Below are 20,944 nucleotides of genomic sequence, written 5' to 3' on the forward strand. Positions count from 1 at the left end.
GCGCTGAGTAATACTATTCAGCCCTGGGTAATACTATTCAGCGCTGGGTAATACTACTCAGCGCTGGGTAATACCAGTCAGCGCTGGGTAATACTATTCAGCGCTGGATAATACCAGTCAGCGCTGGGTAATACTATTCAGTGCTGGGTAATACCAGTCAGCGCTGGGTAATACTATTCAGCGCTGGGAAATACTATTCAGCGCTGGGTAATACCAGTCAGCACTGGGTAATACTATTCAGCGCTGGGTAATACTATTCAGCGCTGGGTAATACCAGTCAGCGCTGGGTAATACTATTCAGCGCTGGGTAATACTATTCAGCGCTGGGTAATGCTATTCAACGCTGGGTAATACCAGTCAGCGCTGGGTAATACTATTCAGCGCTGGGTAATAGTATTCAGCGCTGGGTAATACCAGTCAGCACTGGGTAATACTATTCAGAGCTAGGTAATACTATTCAGCACTGGGTAATACCAGTCAGCGCTGGGTAATACTATTCAGCGCTGGGTAATACTATTCAGAGCTGGGTAATACTATTCAGCGCTGGGTAATACTATTCAGCGCTGGGTAATAGTATTCAGCGCTGGGTAATACTATTCAGCGCTGGGTAATACTATTCAGCGCTGGATAATGCTATTCAACGCTGGGTAATACCAGTCAGCGCTGGGTAATACCAGTCAGCGCTGGGTAATGCTATTCAGCGCTGGGTAATACTATTCAGCGCTGGGTAATACCAGTCAGCGCTGGGCAATACTATTCAGCGCTGGGTAATACTATTCAGCGCTGGGTAATACTATTCAGCGCTGGGTAATACCAGTCAGCGCTGGGTAATACCAGTCAGCGCTGGGTAATACTATTCAGCGCTGGGTAATACCAGTCAGCGCTGGGTAATACTATTCAGCGCTGGGTAATACTATTCAGCGCTGGGTAATACCAGTCATCGCTGGGTAATACTATTCAGCGCTGGGTAATAGTATTCAGCGCTGGGTAATACTATTCAGCGCTGGGTAATACCAGTCAGCACTGGGTAATACCAGTCAGCGCTGGGTAATACTATTCAGCGCTGGGTAATACTATTCAGCGCTGGGTAATACTATTCAGCGCTGGGTAATACTATTCAGCGCTGGGTAATACCAGTCAGCGCTGGGTAATACTATTCAGCGCTGGGTAATACTATTCAGCACTGGGTAATACTATTCAGCGCTGGGTAATATTATTCAACGCTGGGTAATACCAGTCAGCGCTGGGTAATACCAATCAGCGCTGGGAAATACTATTCAGCGCTGGGTAATACCAGTCAGCGCTGGGTAATACTATTCAGCGCAGGGTAATACTATTCAGAGCTGGGCAATACTATTCAGCGCTGGGTAATACCAGTCAGCGCTAGGTAATACTATTCAGCGCTGAGTAATACTATTCAGCGCTGGGTAATACCAGTCAGCGCTGGGTAATACTATTCAGAGCTGGGTAATACTATTCAGCGCTTGGTAATACTAGTCAGCGCTGGGTAATACTATTTAGCGCTGGGTAATACCAGTCAGCGATGGGTAATACTATTCAGCGCTGGGTAATACTATTCAGAGCTGGGCAATACTATTCAGCGCTGGGTAATGCTCTTCAGCGCTGGGTAATACCAGTCAGCGCTGGGTAATACTATTCAGCGCTGGGTAATATCAGTCAGTGCTGGGTAATACTATTCAGCGCTGGGTAATACCAGTGAGCGCTGGGCAATACTATTCAGTGCTGGGTAATACTATTCAGCGCTGGGCAATACTATTCAGCGCTGGGTAATACTATTCAGCGCTGGGTAATACCAGTCAGCGCTGGGCAATACTATTCAGCGCTGGGTAATACTATTCAGCGCTGGGTAATACTATTCAGCGCTGGGTAATACCAGTCAGCGCTGGGTAATACTATTCAGCGCTGGGTAATACTATTCAGCGCTGGGTAATACTATTCAGCGCTGGGTAATACTATTCAGCGCTGAGTAATACCAGTCAGCGCTGGGTAATACTATTCAGCGCTGGGTAATACCAGTCAGCGCTGGGTAATGCCAGTCAGCGCTGGGTAATACTATTCAGCGCTGGGTAATACTATTCAGCGCTTGGTAATACTATTCAGCGCTGGGTAATACTATTCAGCGCTGGGTAATACCAGTCAGCGCTGGGTAATACCAGTCAGCGCTGGGTAATACTATTCAGCGCTGGGTAATACTATTCAGCGCTGGGTAATACCAGTCAGCGCTGGGTAATACCAGTCAGCGCTGGGTAATACTATTCAGCGCTGGGTAATACTATTCAGCGCTGGGTAATACTATTCAGCGCTGGGTAATACTATTCAGCGCTCGGTAATACCAGTCAGCGCTGGGTAATACTATTCAGCGCTGGGTAATACCAGTCAGCGCTGGGTAATACCAGTCAGCGCTGGGTAATGCCAGTCAGCGCTGGGTAATACCAGTCAGCACTGGGTAATACTATTCAGCGCTGGGTAATACCAGTCAGCGCTGGGTAATACCAGTCAGCGCTGGGTAATACCAGTCAGCGCTGGGTAATACCAGTCAGCGCTGGGTAATACCAGTCAGCACTGGGTAATACTATTCAGCGCTGGGTAATACCAGTCAGCGCTGGGTAATACCAGTCAGCGCTGGGTAATACCAGTCAGCGCTGGGTAATACCAGTCAGCGCTGGGTAATACCAGTCAGCGCTGGGTAATACTATTCAGCGCTGGGTAATACCAGTCAGCGCTGGGAAATACCAGTCAGCGCTGGGTAATACTATTCAGCGCTGGGTAATACCAGTCAGCGCTGGGTAATACCAGTCAGCGCTGGGTAATACTATTCAGCGCTGGGTAATACCAGTCAGCGCTGGGTAAGAAGTTTTGCCTCTTTATGCAGTATAGCGCTGCTATGTGCTATGCAACATAGAGCTGCTATGTGCTATGCAACATAGAGCTGCTATGTGATATGCAACATAGAGCTGCTATGTGCTATGCAATATAGCGCTGCTATGTGCTATGCAACATAGCGGTGCTATGTGCTATGCAACATAGCGCTGCTATGTGCTATGCAACATAGCGCTGCTATGTGCTATGCAATATAGCGGTGCTATGTGCTATGCAACATAGCGCTGCTATGTGCTATGCAACATAGCGCTGCTATGTGCTATGCAACATAGCGCTGCTATGTGCTATGCAATATAGCGGTGCTATGTGCTATGCAACATAGCGCTGCTATGTGCTATGCAACATAGCGCTGCTATGTGCTATGCAGCATAGCGCTGCTATGTGCTATGCAACATAGCGCTGCTATGTGCTATGCAACATAGCGGTGCTATGTGCTATGCAACATAGAGCTGCTATGTGCTATGCAACATAGCGGTGCTATGTGCTATGCAACATAGAGCTGCTATGTGCTATGCAACATAGCGGTGCTATGTGCTATGCAACATAGCGGTGCTATGTGCTATGCAACATAGCGGTGCTATGTGCTATGCAACATAGAGCTGCTATGTGCTATGCAACATAGCGGTGCTATGTGCTATGCAACATAGAGCTGCTATGTGCTATGCAACATAGCGGTGCTATGTGCTATGCAACATAGAGCTGCTATGTGCTATGCAACATAGCGGTGCTATGTGCTATGCAACATAGAGCTGCTATGTGCTATGCAACATAGCGGTGCTATGTGCTATGCAACATAGAGCTGCTATGTGCTATGCAACATAGCGGTGCTATGTGCTATGCAACATAGAGCTGCTATGTGCTATGCAACATAGCGGTGCTATGTGCTATGCAACATAGCGGTGCTATGTGCTATGCAACATAGCGGTGCTATGTGCTATGCAACATAGAGCTGCTATGTGCTATGCAACATAGCGGTGCTATGTGCTATGCAAGATAGAGCTGCTATGTGCTATGCAACATAGCGGTGCTATGTGCTATGCAACATAGCGGTGCTATGTGCTATGCAACATAGCGGTGCTATGTGCTATGCAACATAGAGCTGCTATGTGCTATGCAACATAGCGGTGCTATGTGCTATGCAACATAGCGGTGCTATGTGCTATGCAACATAGAGCTGCTATGTGCTATGCAACATAGAGCTGCTATGTGCTATGTTGTGCTCTTTCATAACATTCAGTGATCTAGATAATATTCTTACGTATTATCATTGTTGAAGGAAATGTTTGTAATATATATTGTTAGTGACTGGTAGTGTTTCGCCCAGTGACTGGTAGTGTTTCGCCCAGTGACTGGTAGTGCTTCGCCCAGTGACTGGTAGAGTGTTTTACTCAACTAGTTATCTGGCAGATGGTGGTGGTGTTTTATTCGTCAGGAAGCAGGTGTTGTGGTGTTTTATTCGTCAGGAAGCAGGTGTTTTGGTGTTTTATTCGTCAGGAAGCAGGTGTTGTGGTGTTTTATTCGTCAGGAAGCAGGTGTTTTGGTGTTTTATTCGTCAGGAAGCAGGTGTTGTGGTGCTTTATTCGTCAGGAAGCAGGTGTTGTGGTGTTTTATTCGTCAGGAAGCAGGTGTTGTGGTGTTTTATTCGTCAGGAAGCAAGTGTTGTGGTGTTTTATTCCTCAGAAAGCAGTTGTTGTGGTGTTTTATTCGTCAGGAAGCAAGTGTTGTGGTGTTTTATTCCTCAGAAAGCAGGTGTTGTGGTGTTTTATTCGTCAGGAAGCAAGTGTTGGGGTGAATGGTAGTAGTGTTTTATTCGTCAGGAAGAGGTGTTTTGGTGTTTTATTCGTCAGGAAGCAAGTGTTAGGGTGGAGGGTGGTGATGTTTTATTCTCCAGGAAGCAGGTGTTGTGGTGTTTTATTCGTCAGGAAACAGAACAAGTATTTTTCACACTCAAGTCTTCGCTGATCTATTCAGCCTTTAATTTCATTATTAAAAACGATTATCAAGGATTATCGACTCCGCAGATAAATTATCGACGGCAGACGTCGCCCAGTTCAAGAGATTATTAACAGCTGTCAAAGATTGTTGAATAATCAGTGAGAGAGAGAGAGATTATCACATTTCACAATCTCTGGAGAGATTATTATCATGTTACAGATTATCATCCCTCTTATGTATACCCCTTCTATGTGGGCTAAATTAATGATATCCATTTATAATTCTCTACGATTATGCAATTCATTATAAAATAGTGATTTAAGCAATTATAATAGGGATAATATATGTAGGGGATGACCAATAAAAGATAAGATAATTCTTGTACGGATTATTATTATTATCATTAATATTAATATTATTATTATAATTATTAACATCAGCGATTAGCTATGTACACAGTACAAAAGTTGACATACACACATGTACACACACACTCACACATACATACATATATATGTATATATATAATTTAACATTAAAACAGCACAAATCTTGATATAATTCATAGATGAGCTTGAAAGGACTAGTCTAGATGCACTTGTACACTTGTACACTTGTATACTTGTACACTTGTACACTGGTTAAAGTTGAAAATCTGGTCCCGGGAGCAATGTAAGCCACACTTGAGTGTACACACTTTCACTTTAGAGGGACTCAGCGAAACAGAAATACTTTGTAAGTACTTACAGTGCCTCAAGATAGGGCCCCAATGCACCATCTAATGGCACACTGTACACTCGACGTCCCTCACCAGGTAGGCAAGGACGCAGTGACTCGCTATGACAAGCCCCCTCCCCCCAGACCGGGATTTGGTCTGAGACCAGGCCGCGGGGGTGATGATTCCCCCCTTCTCCTCCTCCTCTTTCCCCCTCAGGGATTAGTCTACAGGTAGGTAGTCAACAGGTAGTCTTCTACACCACACTTGGAGTGCTTCCCACACCTCATCTCTGCTATTGTGTGTTTCACCTTGTTTTTTTTTAATGGTCCATATCACCTGGAGTGGTCCGGTGCCACTCCTGCAGTGGTCCAACATCACACCTGGAGTGGTGCAGCATGACACCTACAGGGGTCCAGCATCAACACTTTTAGTGGTCCAGTGTCACACCTACAGTGGTCCAACATCACACCTTCAGTGGTCCTACACAAAGAACGGGACGACTTCATCTACCAACTAATCATTGGCCAGGACGTCACACTATGCGATGTCTCCACACTGTGTCTCTCCTCCACACTATGTGATGTCTCTCCACACACTGTGTCTCACTCCTCACTACTGTACACTATGTACACTTAGAACACCCTGTGTACATCAGGGTGTAGTGGTCCGCGGCGGCGGTGGGAGCGGGGGCGGTGGGTGGTGGTCAGTTCAGAAGATCACAGAGACGGGTCGCCGCAGCTGGTCGACGGTGGGCGGGTATCCAGGGTAAAGCTGCGGTTGCGGCGCGCCCTGCTGCCCGCCGCTCAGACCCGCAGACATCCCTGACAGCAGCGACGACGCCGATTTGGAGTACAACGACGAGTACAGGGCCGACACCGTTGACATGCCGCCCATAGAGGCGGCGGAGACGCTGGCGGCGGCGGCGGCGGCGGCAGCGGCAGAGTCGTTGCAAGCCAGTGAGGTCATGGGTTTATAGTGCTCCTGAGCGAACTTGGTGAAGTGCTGGGGGTCGAACCCGGGGTAGAAGTGGTGGGGGAGGCCAGCAGCACCTGGGAAGAGCCGGGTCTTGTCCCCGGCTACATCTAGCGGTGACGGCACCGCAGGTGTCGAGTAGTAGGTCTGGTGAAGCGGGCCCAGCGGGTCCAGCGCCGAAGTGGCCAGGTAGGGAAGCGGGAAGCTGTAGCCATTCTTCTGCAGCGTCTTAGGCTTCCTGCGAGGGCGGTACTTGTAGTCAGGGTGCTCCTTCATGTGCTGCGCCCGGAGACGTTTCGCCTCATCGATGAAGGGACGCTTCTCCGCCTCCGTCAGCAGCTTCCACTCGGAGCCCAGTCGCTTGGAGATCTCCGAGTTGTGCATCTTGGGGTTCTCCTGGGCGATCTTGCGCCGCTGCATGCGCGACCACACCATGAAGGCGTTCATGGGGCGTTTAATGTGGTCTTCCTTCTTGCTGGAGCTTCCCGTTGGCGAGGCACTGGTAGGTGAGGGAACCTGGTTCATGGCTGCCACTGTCTCGCGCGCTACAGTCAGAGTCGCGAGCTGTGAGCCCACCGCAAAAAGAATGATGGACGGTGAGGCAGCAAGTGTAATATTACACCACAGAGGTGGCGCGGCGAGTGTGCGCCCCTGAGCCATCGCGACGCCACGCCCACCACCCTCCCAGCCAATCACAACGCCAGTAAATCATTCCTGAGTAAGTCGGGCGGAGCCCAACATATTTTCTTATCCAATGAAATCGTCCGTTACAAATATGCGAGTTGCTCCGTCTCCGTGATTGGTCCAAGACGCAGCCACATGTAGAGGTCGCGAAGAAAATATAACACGAGGTCTGAACGCGGGCCGCTGATGGCGCGAAACAACACGAGTGTGTAAGCGACAGTATCTATGAGGCTTTTCCATTTTCATTGCCCTTTTTTCTCTGACTTTTAATTACGCCTCCTCTTTAGAGCAAGTTACGAGACGGGATTAAATCCCTTTTACCGTGGCGAAGGGAAGTGATCAAGGCCCTCGTTTGCCTGATACAAGTACAGTCACTTTATAGTGCCTGGAGCTAAGTGGCAACGATATGTGTGTATGTAAAGTTAATATATATAGAACCCAACCTCACACCCGGCAAGCTTTGTCACCAGTTGAATTATTTGTTTTGACTTAAGCATCCCAAGAGTCCCCCTTTGTCCCCCACTCACCAGGGGACTTCAGGGGCGTGAACCAGACAACGCAAAAAATCCCCCATCCCTTACCACCCCTTCCCCCCCTTTTACTTCACACCTCTTCAATGTAAAATACAACTAAAGGGAGAGAAGTGTCAAAAAAAAAGCGTTTAGAGAGTGCCAGAAGGCTGCTGGCCCGGGTGGCATCGAGGCACTTTGTCATCGTTAATGGAAGTGGTGCCAATGGTAGCTTTTACCATATTAATGTTGAGCTGGCGATATCCACAGGGGGTTAAGAGATCATAAGATCATAGTCTGCAACAAATTTGGGTGATTAGAACTGGTATTAGCGCCTTTTTTGAACCCTCTGCCTCATTAATGGTGACTCTGGCTGAGGTGAGTCGCTGGGGTATTGGGGGAAAGGCTGAGGCGCCTCGGCTTTCATCAGGTTACAGTGGTTACAGTCTCAGTGGAGCCGTCCTGCGATATTCCTGTACAAAAAAAATATATATGCATCTTGCAGATTATTAATAACTGATAATCTGTTCTTTGCAGCTCTCACTGAGTGTGTTTTAAGGGATTATCTGTCTGGCAGTGACGGGGTGATGGTGGAGAGGGTGCTGTGTGCGTGACTGAGGACAGTTACTATTGTAGCTATTTGTCGTTACGAGAATACAGACACACACACACACACACACACACACACACACACACACACACACACACACACACACACACACACACACACACACACACACACACACACACACACACACACAAACACACACACACACACACACACATAATATGCGGCCCCAGCACGGAACTCATATCTGGTCAAGAACATGAAGAAACTGGAAAAGTCTAAAGGTTTGCAACCAGGCCAGTACTAGAACTGGGAGGAATGAACTGTGAGGGAAGGTTGAAGGAAATAAGCCCAACGATCGTAGAGTAGAGAAGAACAGGTGAGGACATGATTACTAGGTACAAAATGTAAGAGTAACTGATAGGATGAATTAAAAGGACCAGGCTCAACAGGACATAGGCGGAAGCTGAAGACACAGATGAGCCATAGGGATGTAAGTGATAACTGTGATGATACATAATACAGACAAGTTGATGAAAGAGACACATGTACAACACCTATGTTTATTATGAAAGTGTTTCGCTAACCAGTGGCTTCATCAGTTTAGTATTGAAACTGGAGACAGTATGTTTCCCGTGACTTGATTGGTAGCGCTCTCGGCTTACATACCGAGTATCCGTGGTTCGATTCCCGGCCAAGTGGAGACGTTGGGCGTGTTTCCTTACTCCAGCTGCTCCTGTTCACCTAGCAGTAAATAGATACCTGGGTGGTGGACGACTGGTGTGGGTGGCATCCTGGGGGTGGTAGTATACCTCAGATAAAGCTGGACTTTGAAAGCTGAGGTTGGATAACAGCTCTTAGACTAAAATTGACCTGTGTAGAGAAAAAAGACGAAGTAATGAGTCCTTCAGCCTCAGTGACGGATGATCATCACTGTAGACTTGAGAAATCAAGCATAGGTAGGAAGATGGTCGCTTATAAAGGAGTCAGGTGAGATGTAGCAGGTAGGAGTAGGTCAGGCCCAAGAGTTAGGCCAGACAGAACATAAGACAGAAGGAGCACTGAAGCAGGCCTACTGGCTCATACTAGGCTAAGGGACTGAATTCCTCTTCTTCAGCTGTCGACAGTTTTAACTCGTTCTGTTAACCTCTGTAATGATAAAGACTGATAAATGTCTTCGCAATAAAGATACCCAGGCGTTGCACGTGTGCTTTACTTATCAACATGCAGGCAAGTGTTTCTTTAGTCTTGGGTGAGGCAGTGGTAGAGGCAGACTCAGTACACAGCTTCAAGAAAACATATAATGCCCCCAAGAGGTCAGAAATCAGGAATACCGATCAAAGTAATCCAGGAAGTGGGGCCAAAGTCTCGACCCCCCACTGATACAACTCGGTGAGCACACACGCATTAAAAAAAAAAACAAGTGTTTATCGACAAATAACTGACAACCAGTAACTATTACTACTATTACACACAGACACACACACACACGACACAGAATATGATCCTCTCAGAGACATTGTTGACATTCTGAGCATTCACTGGTCGCAGTGTTTGCCTCCACCATAGAGTTGGTCATCAACAGGTCTTGTCTGGGTACATAAACGTCCCTGTTTATTAACGCGATTGGTATCCACCTGTTGACAGTCACATTGCAGTCAGCCGCTGCACCAGCGTCACACCCAGGTGTCTAGGGTGGGCGGAGAAGAGAGGGTGGGTTTATATTGACAGGTTGGCACTCAGAACAGTCAGGTGCCAGGAGGCTGACAGTCGGAGAGTGTCAGAGCCAATCATCAGCATTGGGGGAATCTATACTCGTCGCAAACCAGGAGTTTACTCGGTCGATCAGAGGCGTCAATATGCGATCGGTCATACGCATGCAGGGTACACCCGCATCTCTGCGTCATCCCTCTTGTATGATTCACCGGCGATAGTTCATACGCATCACACGCCACAACCTTTGCGTCAACCCTCTTGTATGCTAATCCCCAAACATGGCGGTTAAGGAGGATGTGCGTCAGGTCTGTACATCCAGAATATTACGTGGCACTCAAGCTCAATTTATTGGGGAAAAAAGACGGGTGTGGAAAATTGAGACCGAATACCCATGAAGGAAAAGCAATTATGGATTTATTAGGCAGCGGGAGGAGAGAAATTTAATGCGTTATTTCCAAAGACTCGCTAAAACGCAAGATGAAAATATAGGGGAGGAAAAAAGCAGAAATTTTATACATTATTAACATAAGAGACGCAAAAAACGTAATGGAAAACTTAAATAAAACATAAATGTCTTACATTATTAACTAAAGAGACGCTAAGACACAAGATGTAACGTACGTAAAAAAAAAAGAAAAGAAAAGAAAGAATACCAAATAAAAGTCAAGAGAAGTGAAAGAGAATGGAGAGAATAATAAGAGAGAAAGAATCTTGTGAGCGTCCCTCAAGTAATCTGCAAAAAGTTTCTTAGACAACAGTAGTGTTGTGGCCGGTGTGGTCCCTGCGGACCACCAACCCGTGTAGCGCTCCACACCGTGTATGCTGAACCCGTGTAGTGTCAACACGTCGTCCATTCCGGCACCGGGGGCCACCGCCCAGAATTCGGCTGAGTGGGAACCCTCCTCCCCCGTGTAGGAAGCAGCGGACGAATAAACAAGGTAAATCTGGCCGGTATCGGGGCCGGATCTTCGTGTAACCGAGGTTGGCACAGACAATAGTTTTTGTTTCAGTATCACTGTAGGCCAATAAAAGAATGGCTCTAAGACTCTGCTGCCCCTGTCCTTCTTTCCCAAAAACACATTTTCCACAGCTCAGTTCCCACTGGGAAAAGAATTTTTCCCATCATCTTTCGACCGTAGTTGAGAGCAAGAGGGCTATACAACGCATCATTTCAATTCATTACACATATATAATTTACCCTGAAGGCAGGTGTATATTCGCTATTTATAAACACTGACACAACTCTGTTTCCCTCCTCCCTCCTCTCTCCCTCTTCTATAAAAATAGAGGAAAAAAGGATCCATTGTAAGAGAAAAAGAAAATAATGCTTGAGAAAGACGCGTCTTGCCGAGCATAGCGAAGAGACGGGGCGGCCGGAGGCGCATCCGCTGCGCCATTGGTTGTCAATATTTCAGCTGGAGTAATAGAGAACCTTGGATAATTAACACGGTTCTTTGTGGGCCCATGGTTGGCCCAGACCCTTGGGCTTTCCTGCCCCCATTGTCTCTCGGTCTAAATATTGAACCTACTGTTGTGTCGGCGGAGGAGCCCAGTCCAATTTTGTAGTTTTTTTTTCCCTCTCTCCCATCTGTCGTTCTTGCTTACAACAAGTCGAGGACGTGTTGTGATGGGGGGGCGGGGGTCCTGGGGGAGGGGGGGTAATGAGTGAAAGTTGACTTATTTTGTGTGTGTGTGTGTGTGTGTGTGTGTGTGTGTGTGTGTGTGTGTGTGTGTGTGTGTGTGTGTGTGTGTGTGTGTGTGTGTGTGTGTGTGTGTGTGTGTGTGTGTGTTTGCTTGATATACACAAAAGTTTTAATTAATTTATTATTAATATCAAATATAATTAACTATTTTATTTTTTGAAAATATATATTTAAAATATAAAGGTCTTTTTTTCCACTTTTTAAAAGATCAAGGTAATGATAATAACAATATTAAAATTATTATTATTATTATTATTATTATTATTATTATTATTATTATTATTATTATTATTATTATTATTATTATTATTATTATTATTATTATTATTATTATTATTATTATTATTATCCAAAATAGAGAATATATACAGGAGACAGTGGAAGAAGCTGGATCTCTCAGCCTTGATGGGTGATCAGTCCCTTGTATCAAGGCTGAAGGACCGAACACCTTCTATCATTGCTGAGGGACTGAACACCCATCAAAGCTGAGGGGCTGAACACCTGTCAAGACCGAGGGACTGAGCACCTATCAAGGCTCAGTGACTGAACACCTATCAAGGCTGAGGGACTGCACACCTACTGTCAAGACTGAAAGTAGAAACACCTGTCAAGATGGAGGGCCGAACACCTTAGCGTACACGGTCTCCAGTGAACAACCTCTGGCGGTCGAAACATACCCAGGTGTTGCACCTGTTACCTGAGTTACCGTTACCTGAGTTACCGTTACCTGAGTTACCGTTACCTGAGTTACCGTTACCTGAGTTACCGTTACCTGAGTTACTGTTACCTGAGTTACTGTTACCTGAGTTACCGTTACCTGAGTTATCGTTACCTGAGTTACTGTTACCTGAGTTACTGTTACCTGAGTTATCGTTACCTGAGTTACCGTTACCTGAGTTACTGTTACCTGAGTTACTGTTACTTATTGTTACTGAACTTATTCATCACTTCTTTCTAGCACCTGTTCCTAAAGTTGTAAAAATATTCAGCGAATAATTGCAATGGTGAATAACTGTAGTGATGAATAAACAGTGAATAACTGTAGTGATGAATAAGCAGTGAATAACTGTAGTGATGAATAAGCAGTGAATAACTGTAGCAATGACTAAGCAGTGAATAACTGTAGTGATGAATAAGCAGTGAATAACTGTAGTGGTGAATAAGCAGTGAATAACTGTAGTGATGAATAAGCAGTGAATACCTGTAGTGATGAATAAGCAGTGAATAACTGTAGTGGTGAATAAGCAGTGAATAACTGTAGTGATGAATAAGCAGTGAATAACTGTAGTGGTGAATAAGCAGTGAATAACTGTAGTGATGAATAAGCAGTGAATAACTGTAGTGGTGAATAAGCAGTGAATAACTGTAGTGATGAACAAGTGGAGGCAGTGTCTGAGATGATCCTTCATGACTGATGGTTGGGTTATCAGCCACAAGCATTGTTATGGTGGAGAGTAATTGGCATAGTACAGTCGTTTGATACAGACAGCAGTGTACTGTACCCTGAGCTTGGTGCTGTGTGTGTGTGTGTGTGTGTGTGTGTGTGTGTGTGTGTGTGTGTGTGTGTGTGTGTGTGTGTGTGTGTGTGTGTGTGTGTGTGTGTGTGTGTGTGTGTGTGTGTGTGTGTGTGTGTGTTAGAGAGAGAGAGAGAGAGAGAGAGAGAGAGAGAGACAGCAGATGTAAGGGATGTGAGACAGGGGGTGACAGATGGAGCAGGCACTGTCTGGCACTTAATTAAGCAGCTCAGAGCGTCCAGTTCTCGCGTTCAGGCAGATGTAGAGTGTTCAGGCAGCCACAGTGTGTTCAGGCAGCTGCAGTGTTCAGGAAGCCACAGAGTGTTCAGGCAGCTGCAGTGTTCAGGAAGCCACAGAGTGTTCAGGCAGCTGCAGTGTTCAGGAAGCCACAGAGTGTTCAGGCAGCTGCAGTGTTCAGGAAGCCACAGAGTGTTCAGGCAGCTGCAGTGTTCAGGAAGCCACAGAGTGTTCAGGCAGCTGCAGTGTTCAGGAAGCCACAGAGTGTTCAGGCAGCTGCAGTGTTCAGGCAGCTGCAGTGTTCAGGCAGCCACAGTGTGTTCAGGCAGCTGCAGTGTTCAGGAAGCCACAGAGTGTTCAGGCAGCTGCAGTGTTCAGGCAGCCACAGAGTGTTCAGGCAGCTGCAGTGTTCAGGCAGCCACAGAGTGTTCAGGAAGCCACAGAGTGTTCAGGCAGCTGCAGTGTTCAGGCAGCCACAGAGTGTTCAGACAGCTGCAGTGTTCAGGAAGCAACAGAGTGTTCAGGAAGCCACAGAGTGTTCAGGAAGCCACAGAGTGTTCAGGAAGCCACAGAGTGTTCAGGCAGCTGCAGTGTTCAGGCAGCCACAGAGTGTTCAGGCAGCTGCAGTGTTCAGGCAGCCACAGAGTGTTCAGGCAGCTGCAGTGTTCAGGAAGCCACAGAGTGTTCAGGAAGCCACAGAGTGTTCAGGAAGCCACAGAGTGTTCAGGAAGCCACAGAGTGTTCAGGAAGCCACAGAGTGTTCAGGAAGCCACAGAGTGTTCAGGAAGCCACAGAGTGTTCAGGAAGCCACAGAGTGTTCAGGAAGCCACAGAGTGTTCAGGAAGCCACAGAGTGTTCAGGAAGCCACAGAGTGTTCAGGAAGCCACAGAGTGTTCAGGAAGCCACAGAGTGTTCAGGCAGATGCAGTGTTCAGGCAGCCACAGAGTGTTCAGGCAGCCACAGAGTGTTCAGGCAGCTGCAGTGTTCAGGCAGCCACAGAGTGTTCAGGCAGCCGCAGTGTGTTCAGGAAGCCACAGAATGTTCAGGCAGATGCAGTGTTCAGGCAGCCGCAGAGTGTTCAGGCAGCCACAGAGTGTTCAGGCAGCCACAGTGTTCAGGCAGCCACAGAGTGTTCAGGCAGCCGCAGAGTGTTCAGGCAGCCACAGAGTGTTCAGGCAGCCGCAGTGTGTTCAGGCAGCTGCAATGTTCAGGCAGCCGCAGAGTGTTCAGGAAGCCACAGAGTGTTCAGGCAGCCACAGAGTGTTCAGGCAGCTGCAATGTTCAGGCAGCCGCAGAGTGTTCAGGCAGCTGCAATGTTCAGGCAGCCGCAGAGTGTTCAGGCAGCCACAGAGTGTTCAGGCAGCCACAGAGTGTTCAGGCAGCCGCAGAGTGTTCAGGCAGCCACAGAGTGTTCAGGCAGCCGCAGAGTGTTCAGGCAGCCACAGAGTGTTCAGGAAGCCACAGAGTGTTCAGGCAGCCACAAAGTGTTCAGGCAGCCACAGAGTGTTCAGGCAGCCGCAGAGTGTTCAGGCAGCCACAGAGTGTTCAGGCAGCCACAGAGTGTTCAGGCAGCCACAGAGTGTTCATGCAGCTACAAAGTGTTCAGGCAGCCACAGAGTGTTCAGGCAGCCACAAAGTGTTCAGGCAGCCACAGAGTGTTCAGGAAGCCACAGAGTGTTCAGGAAGCCACAGTGTTCAGGCAGCCACAGAGTGTTCAGGAAGCCACAGAGTGTTCAGGCAGCCACAGAGTGTTCAGGCAGCCACAAAGTGTTCAGGCAGCCACAGAGTGTTCAGGCAGCCACAAAGTGTTCAGGCAGCCACAGAGTGTTCAGGAAGCCACAGAGTGTTCAGGCAGCCACAGAGTGTTCAGGAAGCCACAGAGTGTTCAGGCAGCCACAGAGTGTTCAGGCAGCCACAGAGTGTTCAGGCAGCCACAGAGTGTTCAGGCAGCCGCATAGTGTTCAGGAAGCCACAGAGTGTTCAGGAAGCCACAGAGTGTTCAGGAAGCCACAGAGTGTTCAGGAAGCCACAGAGTGTTCAGGAAGCCACAGAGTGTTCAGGAAGCCACAGAGTGTTCAGGAAGCCACAGAGTGTTCAGGGAGCCACAGAGTGTTCAGGCAGCCACAGAGTGTTCAGGAAGCCACAGAGTGTTCAGGAAGCCACAGAGTGTTCAGGAAGCCACAGAGTGTTCAGGCAGATGCAGTGTTCAGGCAGCCACAGAGTGTTCAGGCAGCCACAGAGTGTTCAGGCAGCTGCAGTGTTCAGGCAGCCACAGAGTGTTCAGGCAGCCGCAGTGTGTTCAGGAAGCCACAGAGTGTTCAGGCAGATGCAGTGTTCAGGCAGCCGCAGAGTGTTCAGGCAGCCACAGAGTGTTCAGGCAGCCACAGAGTGTTCAGGCAGCCACAGAGTGTTCAGGCAGCCGCAGAGTGTTCAGGCAGCCACAGAGTGTTCAGGCAGCCGCAGTGTGTTCAGGGAGCTGCAATGTTCAGGCAGCCGCAGAGTGTTCAGGAAGCCACAGAGTGTTTAGGCAGCCACAGAGTGTTCAGGCAGCTGCAATGTTCAGGCAGCCGCAGAGTGTTCAGGCAGCTGCAATGTTCAGGCAGCCGCAGAGTGTTCAGGCAGCCACAGAGTGTTCAGGCAGCCACAGAGTGTTCAGGCAGCCGCAGAGTGTTCAGGCAGCCACAGAGTGTTCAGGCAGCCACAAAGTGTTCAGGCAGCCACAGAGTGTTCAGGCAGCCGCAGAGTGTTCAGGCAGCCACAGAGTGTTCAGGCAGCCACAGAGTGTTCAGGCAGCCACAGAGTGTTCATGCAGCTACACAGTGTTCAGGCAGCCACAGAGTGTTCAGGCAGCCACAAAGTGTTCAGGCAGCCACAGAGTGTTCAGGAAGCCACAGAGTGTTCAGGAAGCCACAGTGTTCAGGCAGCCACAGAGTGTTCAGGAAGCCACAGAGTGTTCAGGCAGCCACAGAGTGTTCAGGCAGCCACAGAGTGTTCAGGCAGCCACAGAGTGTTCAGGCAGCCACAAAGTGTTCAGGCAGCCACAGAGTGTTCAGGAAGCCACAGAGTGTTCAGGCAGCCACAGAGTGTTCAGGAAGCCACAGAGTGTTCAGGCAGCCACAGAGTGTTCAGGCAGCCACAGAGTGTTCAGGCAGCCACAGAGTGTTCAGGCAGCCGCATAGTGTTCAGGAAGCCACAGAGTGTTCAGGAAGCCACAGAGTGTTCAGGAAGCCACAGAGTGTTCAGGAAGCCACAGAGTGTTCAGGAAGCCACAGAGTGTTCAGGCAGCCACAGAGTGTTCAGGCAGCCACAGAGTGTTCAGGAAGCCACAGAGTGTTCAGGAAGCCACAGAGTGTTCAGGAAGCCACAGAGTGTTCAGGCAGCCACAGAGTGTTCAGGAAGCCACAGAGTGTTCAGGAAGCCACAGAGTGTTCAGGAAGCCACAGAGTGTTCAGGCAGCCGCAGAGTGTTCAGGAAGCCACAGAGAGTTCAGGCAGCCACAGAGTGTTCAGGAAGCCACAGAGTGTTCAGGAAGCCACAGAGTGTTCAGGAAGCCACACAGTGTTCAGGAAGCCACAGAGTGTTCAGGCAGCCGCAGAGTGTTCAGGCAGCCACAGAGTGTTCAGGCAGCCACAGAGTGTTCAGGAAGCCACAGAGTGTTCAGGCAGCCACAGAGTGTTCAGGCAGCCACAGAGTGTTCAGGCAGCCGCAGAGTGTTCAGGCAGCCGCAGAGTGTTCAGGCAGCCGCAGAGTGTTCAGGCAGCCGCAGAGTGTTCAGGCAGCCACATAGTGTTCATGCAGCCGCAGAGTGTTCATTCAGCCACAGAGTGTTCAGGCAGCCACAGAGTGTTCAGGCAGCCGCAGAGTGTTCAGGCAGCCGCAGAGTGTTCAGGCAGCCACAGAGTGTTCATGCAGCCACAGAGTGTTCAGGAAGCCACAGAGTGTTCATTCAGCCACAGAGTGTTCAGGAAACCACTGAGTGTTCCGGAAGCCACAGAGTGTTCAGGCAGCTGCAGTGTTCAGGCAGCCACAGAGTGTTCAGGCATCCACAGAGTGTTTAGGCAGCCACAGAGTGTTCAGGCAGCCACAGAGTGTTCAGGCAGCCACAGAGTGTTCAGGCAGCCACAGAGTGTTCAGGAAGCCACAGAGTGTTCAGGCAGCCACAGAGTGTTCAGGCAGCCACAGAGTGTTCAGGAAGCCACAGAGTGTTCAGGAAGCAACAGAGTGTTCAGGAAGCCACAGAGTGTTCAGGAAGCCACAGAGTGTTCAGGAAGCCACAGAGTGTTCAGGCAGCCACAGAGTGTTCAGGCAGCCAGAGAGTGTTCAGGAAGCCACAGAGTGTTCAGGCAGCCACAGAGTGTTCAGGAAGCCACAGAGTGTTCGCTACCTGACAACAGTCCAGCTGGGACCTAAACATCACCTACAACGTCCTCTCGAAGTGTGTCGCTCAGTTTCGGCCTCGTCCAGCTAGGGAAGGCTAAACTTTCTTCTTCAATGGAAAAGTAATTAGCATAATAGACCTAACCTGTAGAAACTGTAGTTAACGGAATATATTAGGTTATGTTAGGTTAGGCTAGGTTAGGTTAGGTTAGGTTAGGTTAGGTTAGGTTAGGTTAGGTTAAGTTAGGTTAGGTTAGGTAATGTTAGGTTAGGTTAGATATTAGGTTAGGTTAGGTTAGGTTAGGTTAGGTTAGGTTAGGTTAGGTTAGGTAATGTTAGGTTAGGTTAGATATTAGGTTAGGTTAGGTTAGGTTAGGTTAGGTTAGGTTAGGTTAGGTTAGGTTAGGTTAGGCTAGGCTAGGCTAGGTTAGGTTAGGTTAGGTTAGATTAGGTTAGGTTAGGTTAAATTAGATTAGGTTAGATTAGATTAGGTTAGGATAGGCTAAGTTAGGTTAGGTTAGGTTAGGTTAGGCTAGGTTAGGTTAGGTTAGGTTAGGTTAGGTTAGGCTTGGTTAGGTTAGGTTAGGTTAGGTTAGGATAGATTAAATTAGATTAGGTTAGATTAGGTTAGGTTAGGTTAGGTTAGGTTAGGCTAAGTTAGGTTAGGTTAGGTTAGGTTAGGTTAGGCTAGGTTAGATTAGGTAGGTTAGGTTAGGCGAGGTTAGGTTAGGTTAGATTAGGTTAAGTTAGGTGAAATTAGATTGGGTTAGATTAGGTTGGGATAGGTTAGGTTTATCTAGATTACTTTAGGTTAGATTAGGTTAGCTGAGAAAGGCTGGCTGCCACACACAGGATACCGTATGCACAAAAAACACTGTAATCGCTACTTGACGCATTCAAGTATTCTAGACTGTTGGTGAACAGGTCACCTGCAGCCTAAATGACCCTCGTGTAGTCGACTGGCTTCAAACACATTTCCTCTCCGTTCCTTGTGTCTCTGTATCCCTCCCTCCTTCCTTCCTTCCTTCCTTCATTTACCCCCCTCCTTCCTTCCACCCCTCCCGTTGTCTTCCCTCCTTACCCTCCACACTCTCTTCCCCCCCTTCCCCACTACCATTCTACCCTCCCTCCCTCTCTCAACCCCCATGCCCTCTCTACCCCATGCCCTCCCTACCCCTCACCTTTCCAGTAATACAGCCACAATATTTTTGAAAGGTTTTGGTATCTCCATAGATTTTTATCTTCCTCTGGGTCCTTGTTCTGTGTCTCTGTGTCAATTAGCATAGACCCCCATATTCTCTCTCCTCGTGTAATTAAGTCTGGTTTTTCCACCCCATTCGTCCCACTGTTATGGGGCTTCCCACTCGTTCTTTGTCCTCGTGGCTTGTTTTTTATTATTAATGTAGGAGGAGGGTTGCATGGGTGATGGGGTTGTGGTGGATGGGGGTGGGGGTGATGGATGGGTGATGGATGTGGTAATGGATGAAGTGCTTTGATGACAGGGTGATGAATGGATGAGAGAGTGACGAATGGGTTGACGAGGTGATGGATGGGTAATATGGGGGTGATGGATGGGTGATATAGGGGTGATGGATGGGTTGACATGGGGGTGATGGATGAGTGAGATGGGGGTAATAGAAGGGTGACCATGGGGGTGATAGACGGGTGACATGGAAGTGATGGACGGGTGACATGAGGGTGATGGGTGACGTTTAGTGACAACAAGGTGACAGCTTGGAGGAGAGAATTTCAAAGTTTGTATACACACGTGTGCACACACATGTGCAGATACATGTGTGCACAGCTTGTGCGTGTGTGTGTGTGTGTGTGTGTGTGCGTGCGCACAGACACACCAAGATTTGATGTGGTATTTCCTCTTCAGCGCATCTGAAGAAGGACAACTATATTATGAGAGGCCGTTGGGCGCCAGGGAAGACACTTTCCTGAGTTTCGACTCCTGGTAGAGGTGATCGTGGAGAGAAGCATTGGACGAGAAAGGAAGGAAGTAGACCAGGATTCCAGGATACCACCAGACCAGGATTCCAGGATGCCACGAGACCAGGATTCCAGGATACCACCAGACCAGGATTCCAGGATACCACCAGAGCAGGATTCCAGGATGCCACCAGAGCAGGATTCCAGGATACCACCAGACCAGGATTCCAGGATGCCACCAGACCAGGATTCCAGGATACCACCATACCAGGATTCCGGGATACCACCAGACCAGAATTCCAGGATGCCACCAGACCAGGATTCCAGGATACCACCAGACCAGGATTCCAGGATGCCACCAGACTTAGGATTCCAGGATACCACGCACGCCCTTCATCATTAACGTCCAGGTACCTACTTACTGTTAGGTGAACAGGGGCAACAGGTGCATCGGAACATGCTCAACGTTTTCACGTACGCAATTCAAGCAACATGTGTAAATCATGATCAGAATCGTAAACTACATAAAACATAGCTCATGCAACACCTTCTTGCTTGCTCATTCTTGTTATGATTCCAGAGCTGAAGACGAGGCACAACCGTGTCATGCTAATTTATGCTGACAGTCAGAGGTCAACTTGATGGGTTGTTCATATGAGGAGGTGAGGATGTTTTAGAAAGTGAATGAAATGTCTTCTAGTTACCTCAGATTCGGAGGAACTGAACATTGTCAGACTTTGCAGGGAAAAGAATCAACTTTCTTCGTCTCGACGAAGTCATGAGAGATTAAAGAATCATCCAGTAATGGTCTTCAGATCGATTTCACTGATAATTTTTCCACTGTAGTTAAGGATGTACACACCACCACCAACACCATCATCATCACCATTACAACATGACTCCACCGATAAAAACCATGACCACCACCACTACGACTGCACTAGAACACCACCAACAAACCACCAACAACACACCACCAACAACACACCACTACCAACACACCACCAACAACCCAAACCACCAACATAACAACATACCACCAACAACACACCACCAACACTCCACCACCAACACACCACCACCAACACACCACCACTAACACACCACCACTAACACACCACCACTAACACACCACCAACAACACACCACCACTAACACACCACCACCAACACACC

At 48.2% G+C, this 20,944-nt stretch overlaps 1 protein-coding gene across 1 annotated transcript; it reads right to left on the bottom strand.

Moving 5' to 3' along the window:
• Positions 1-5,228: 5,228 nt before the first annotated feature.
• On the bottom strand, positions 5,229-7,113 carry LOC128692167 (transcription factor Sox-14-like). Its single transcript, XM_053781246.2, has one exon. It carries the CDS (start codon positions 7,049-7,051, stop codon positions 6,263-6,265), a length of 789 nt encoding a protein of 262 aa, XP_053637221.1. The 5' UTR covers positions 7,052-7,113; the 3' UTR covers positions 5,229-6,262.
• Positions 7,114-20,944: the final 13,831 nt, after the last annotated feature.

The sequence above is a fragment of the Cherax quadricarinatus genome, chromosome 15, assembly GCF_038502225.1.
Source record: "Cherax quadricarinatus isolate ZL_2023a chromosome 15, ASM3850222v1, whole genome shotgun sequence".
NCBI classification, from domain to species: domain Eukaryota; kingdom Metazoa; phylum Arthropoda; class Malacostraca; order Decapoda; family Parastacidae; genus Cherax; species Cherax quadricarinatus.

Bases quoted from the DNA above. Each gene is read 5' to 3' on its own strand.
- LOC128692167 (XM_053781246.2), bottom strand. From the start codon at position 7,051: ATGAACCAGGTTCCCTCACCTACCAGTGCCTCGCCAACGGGAAGCTCC.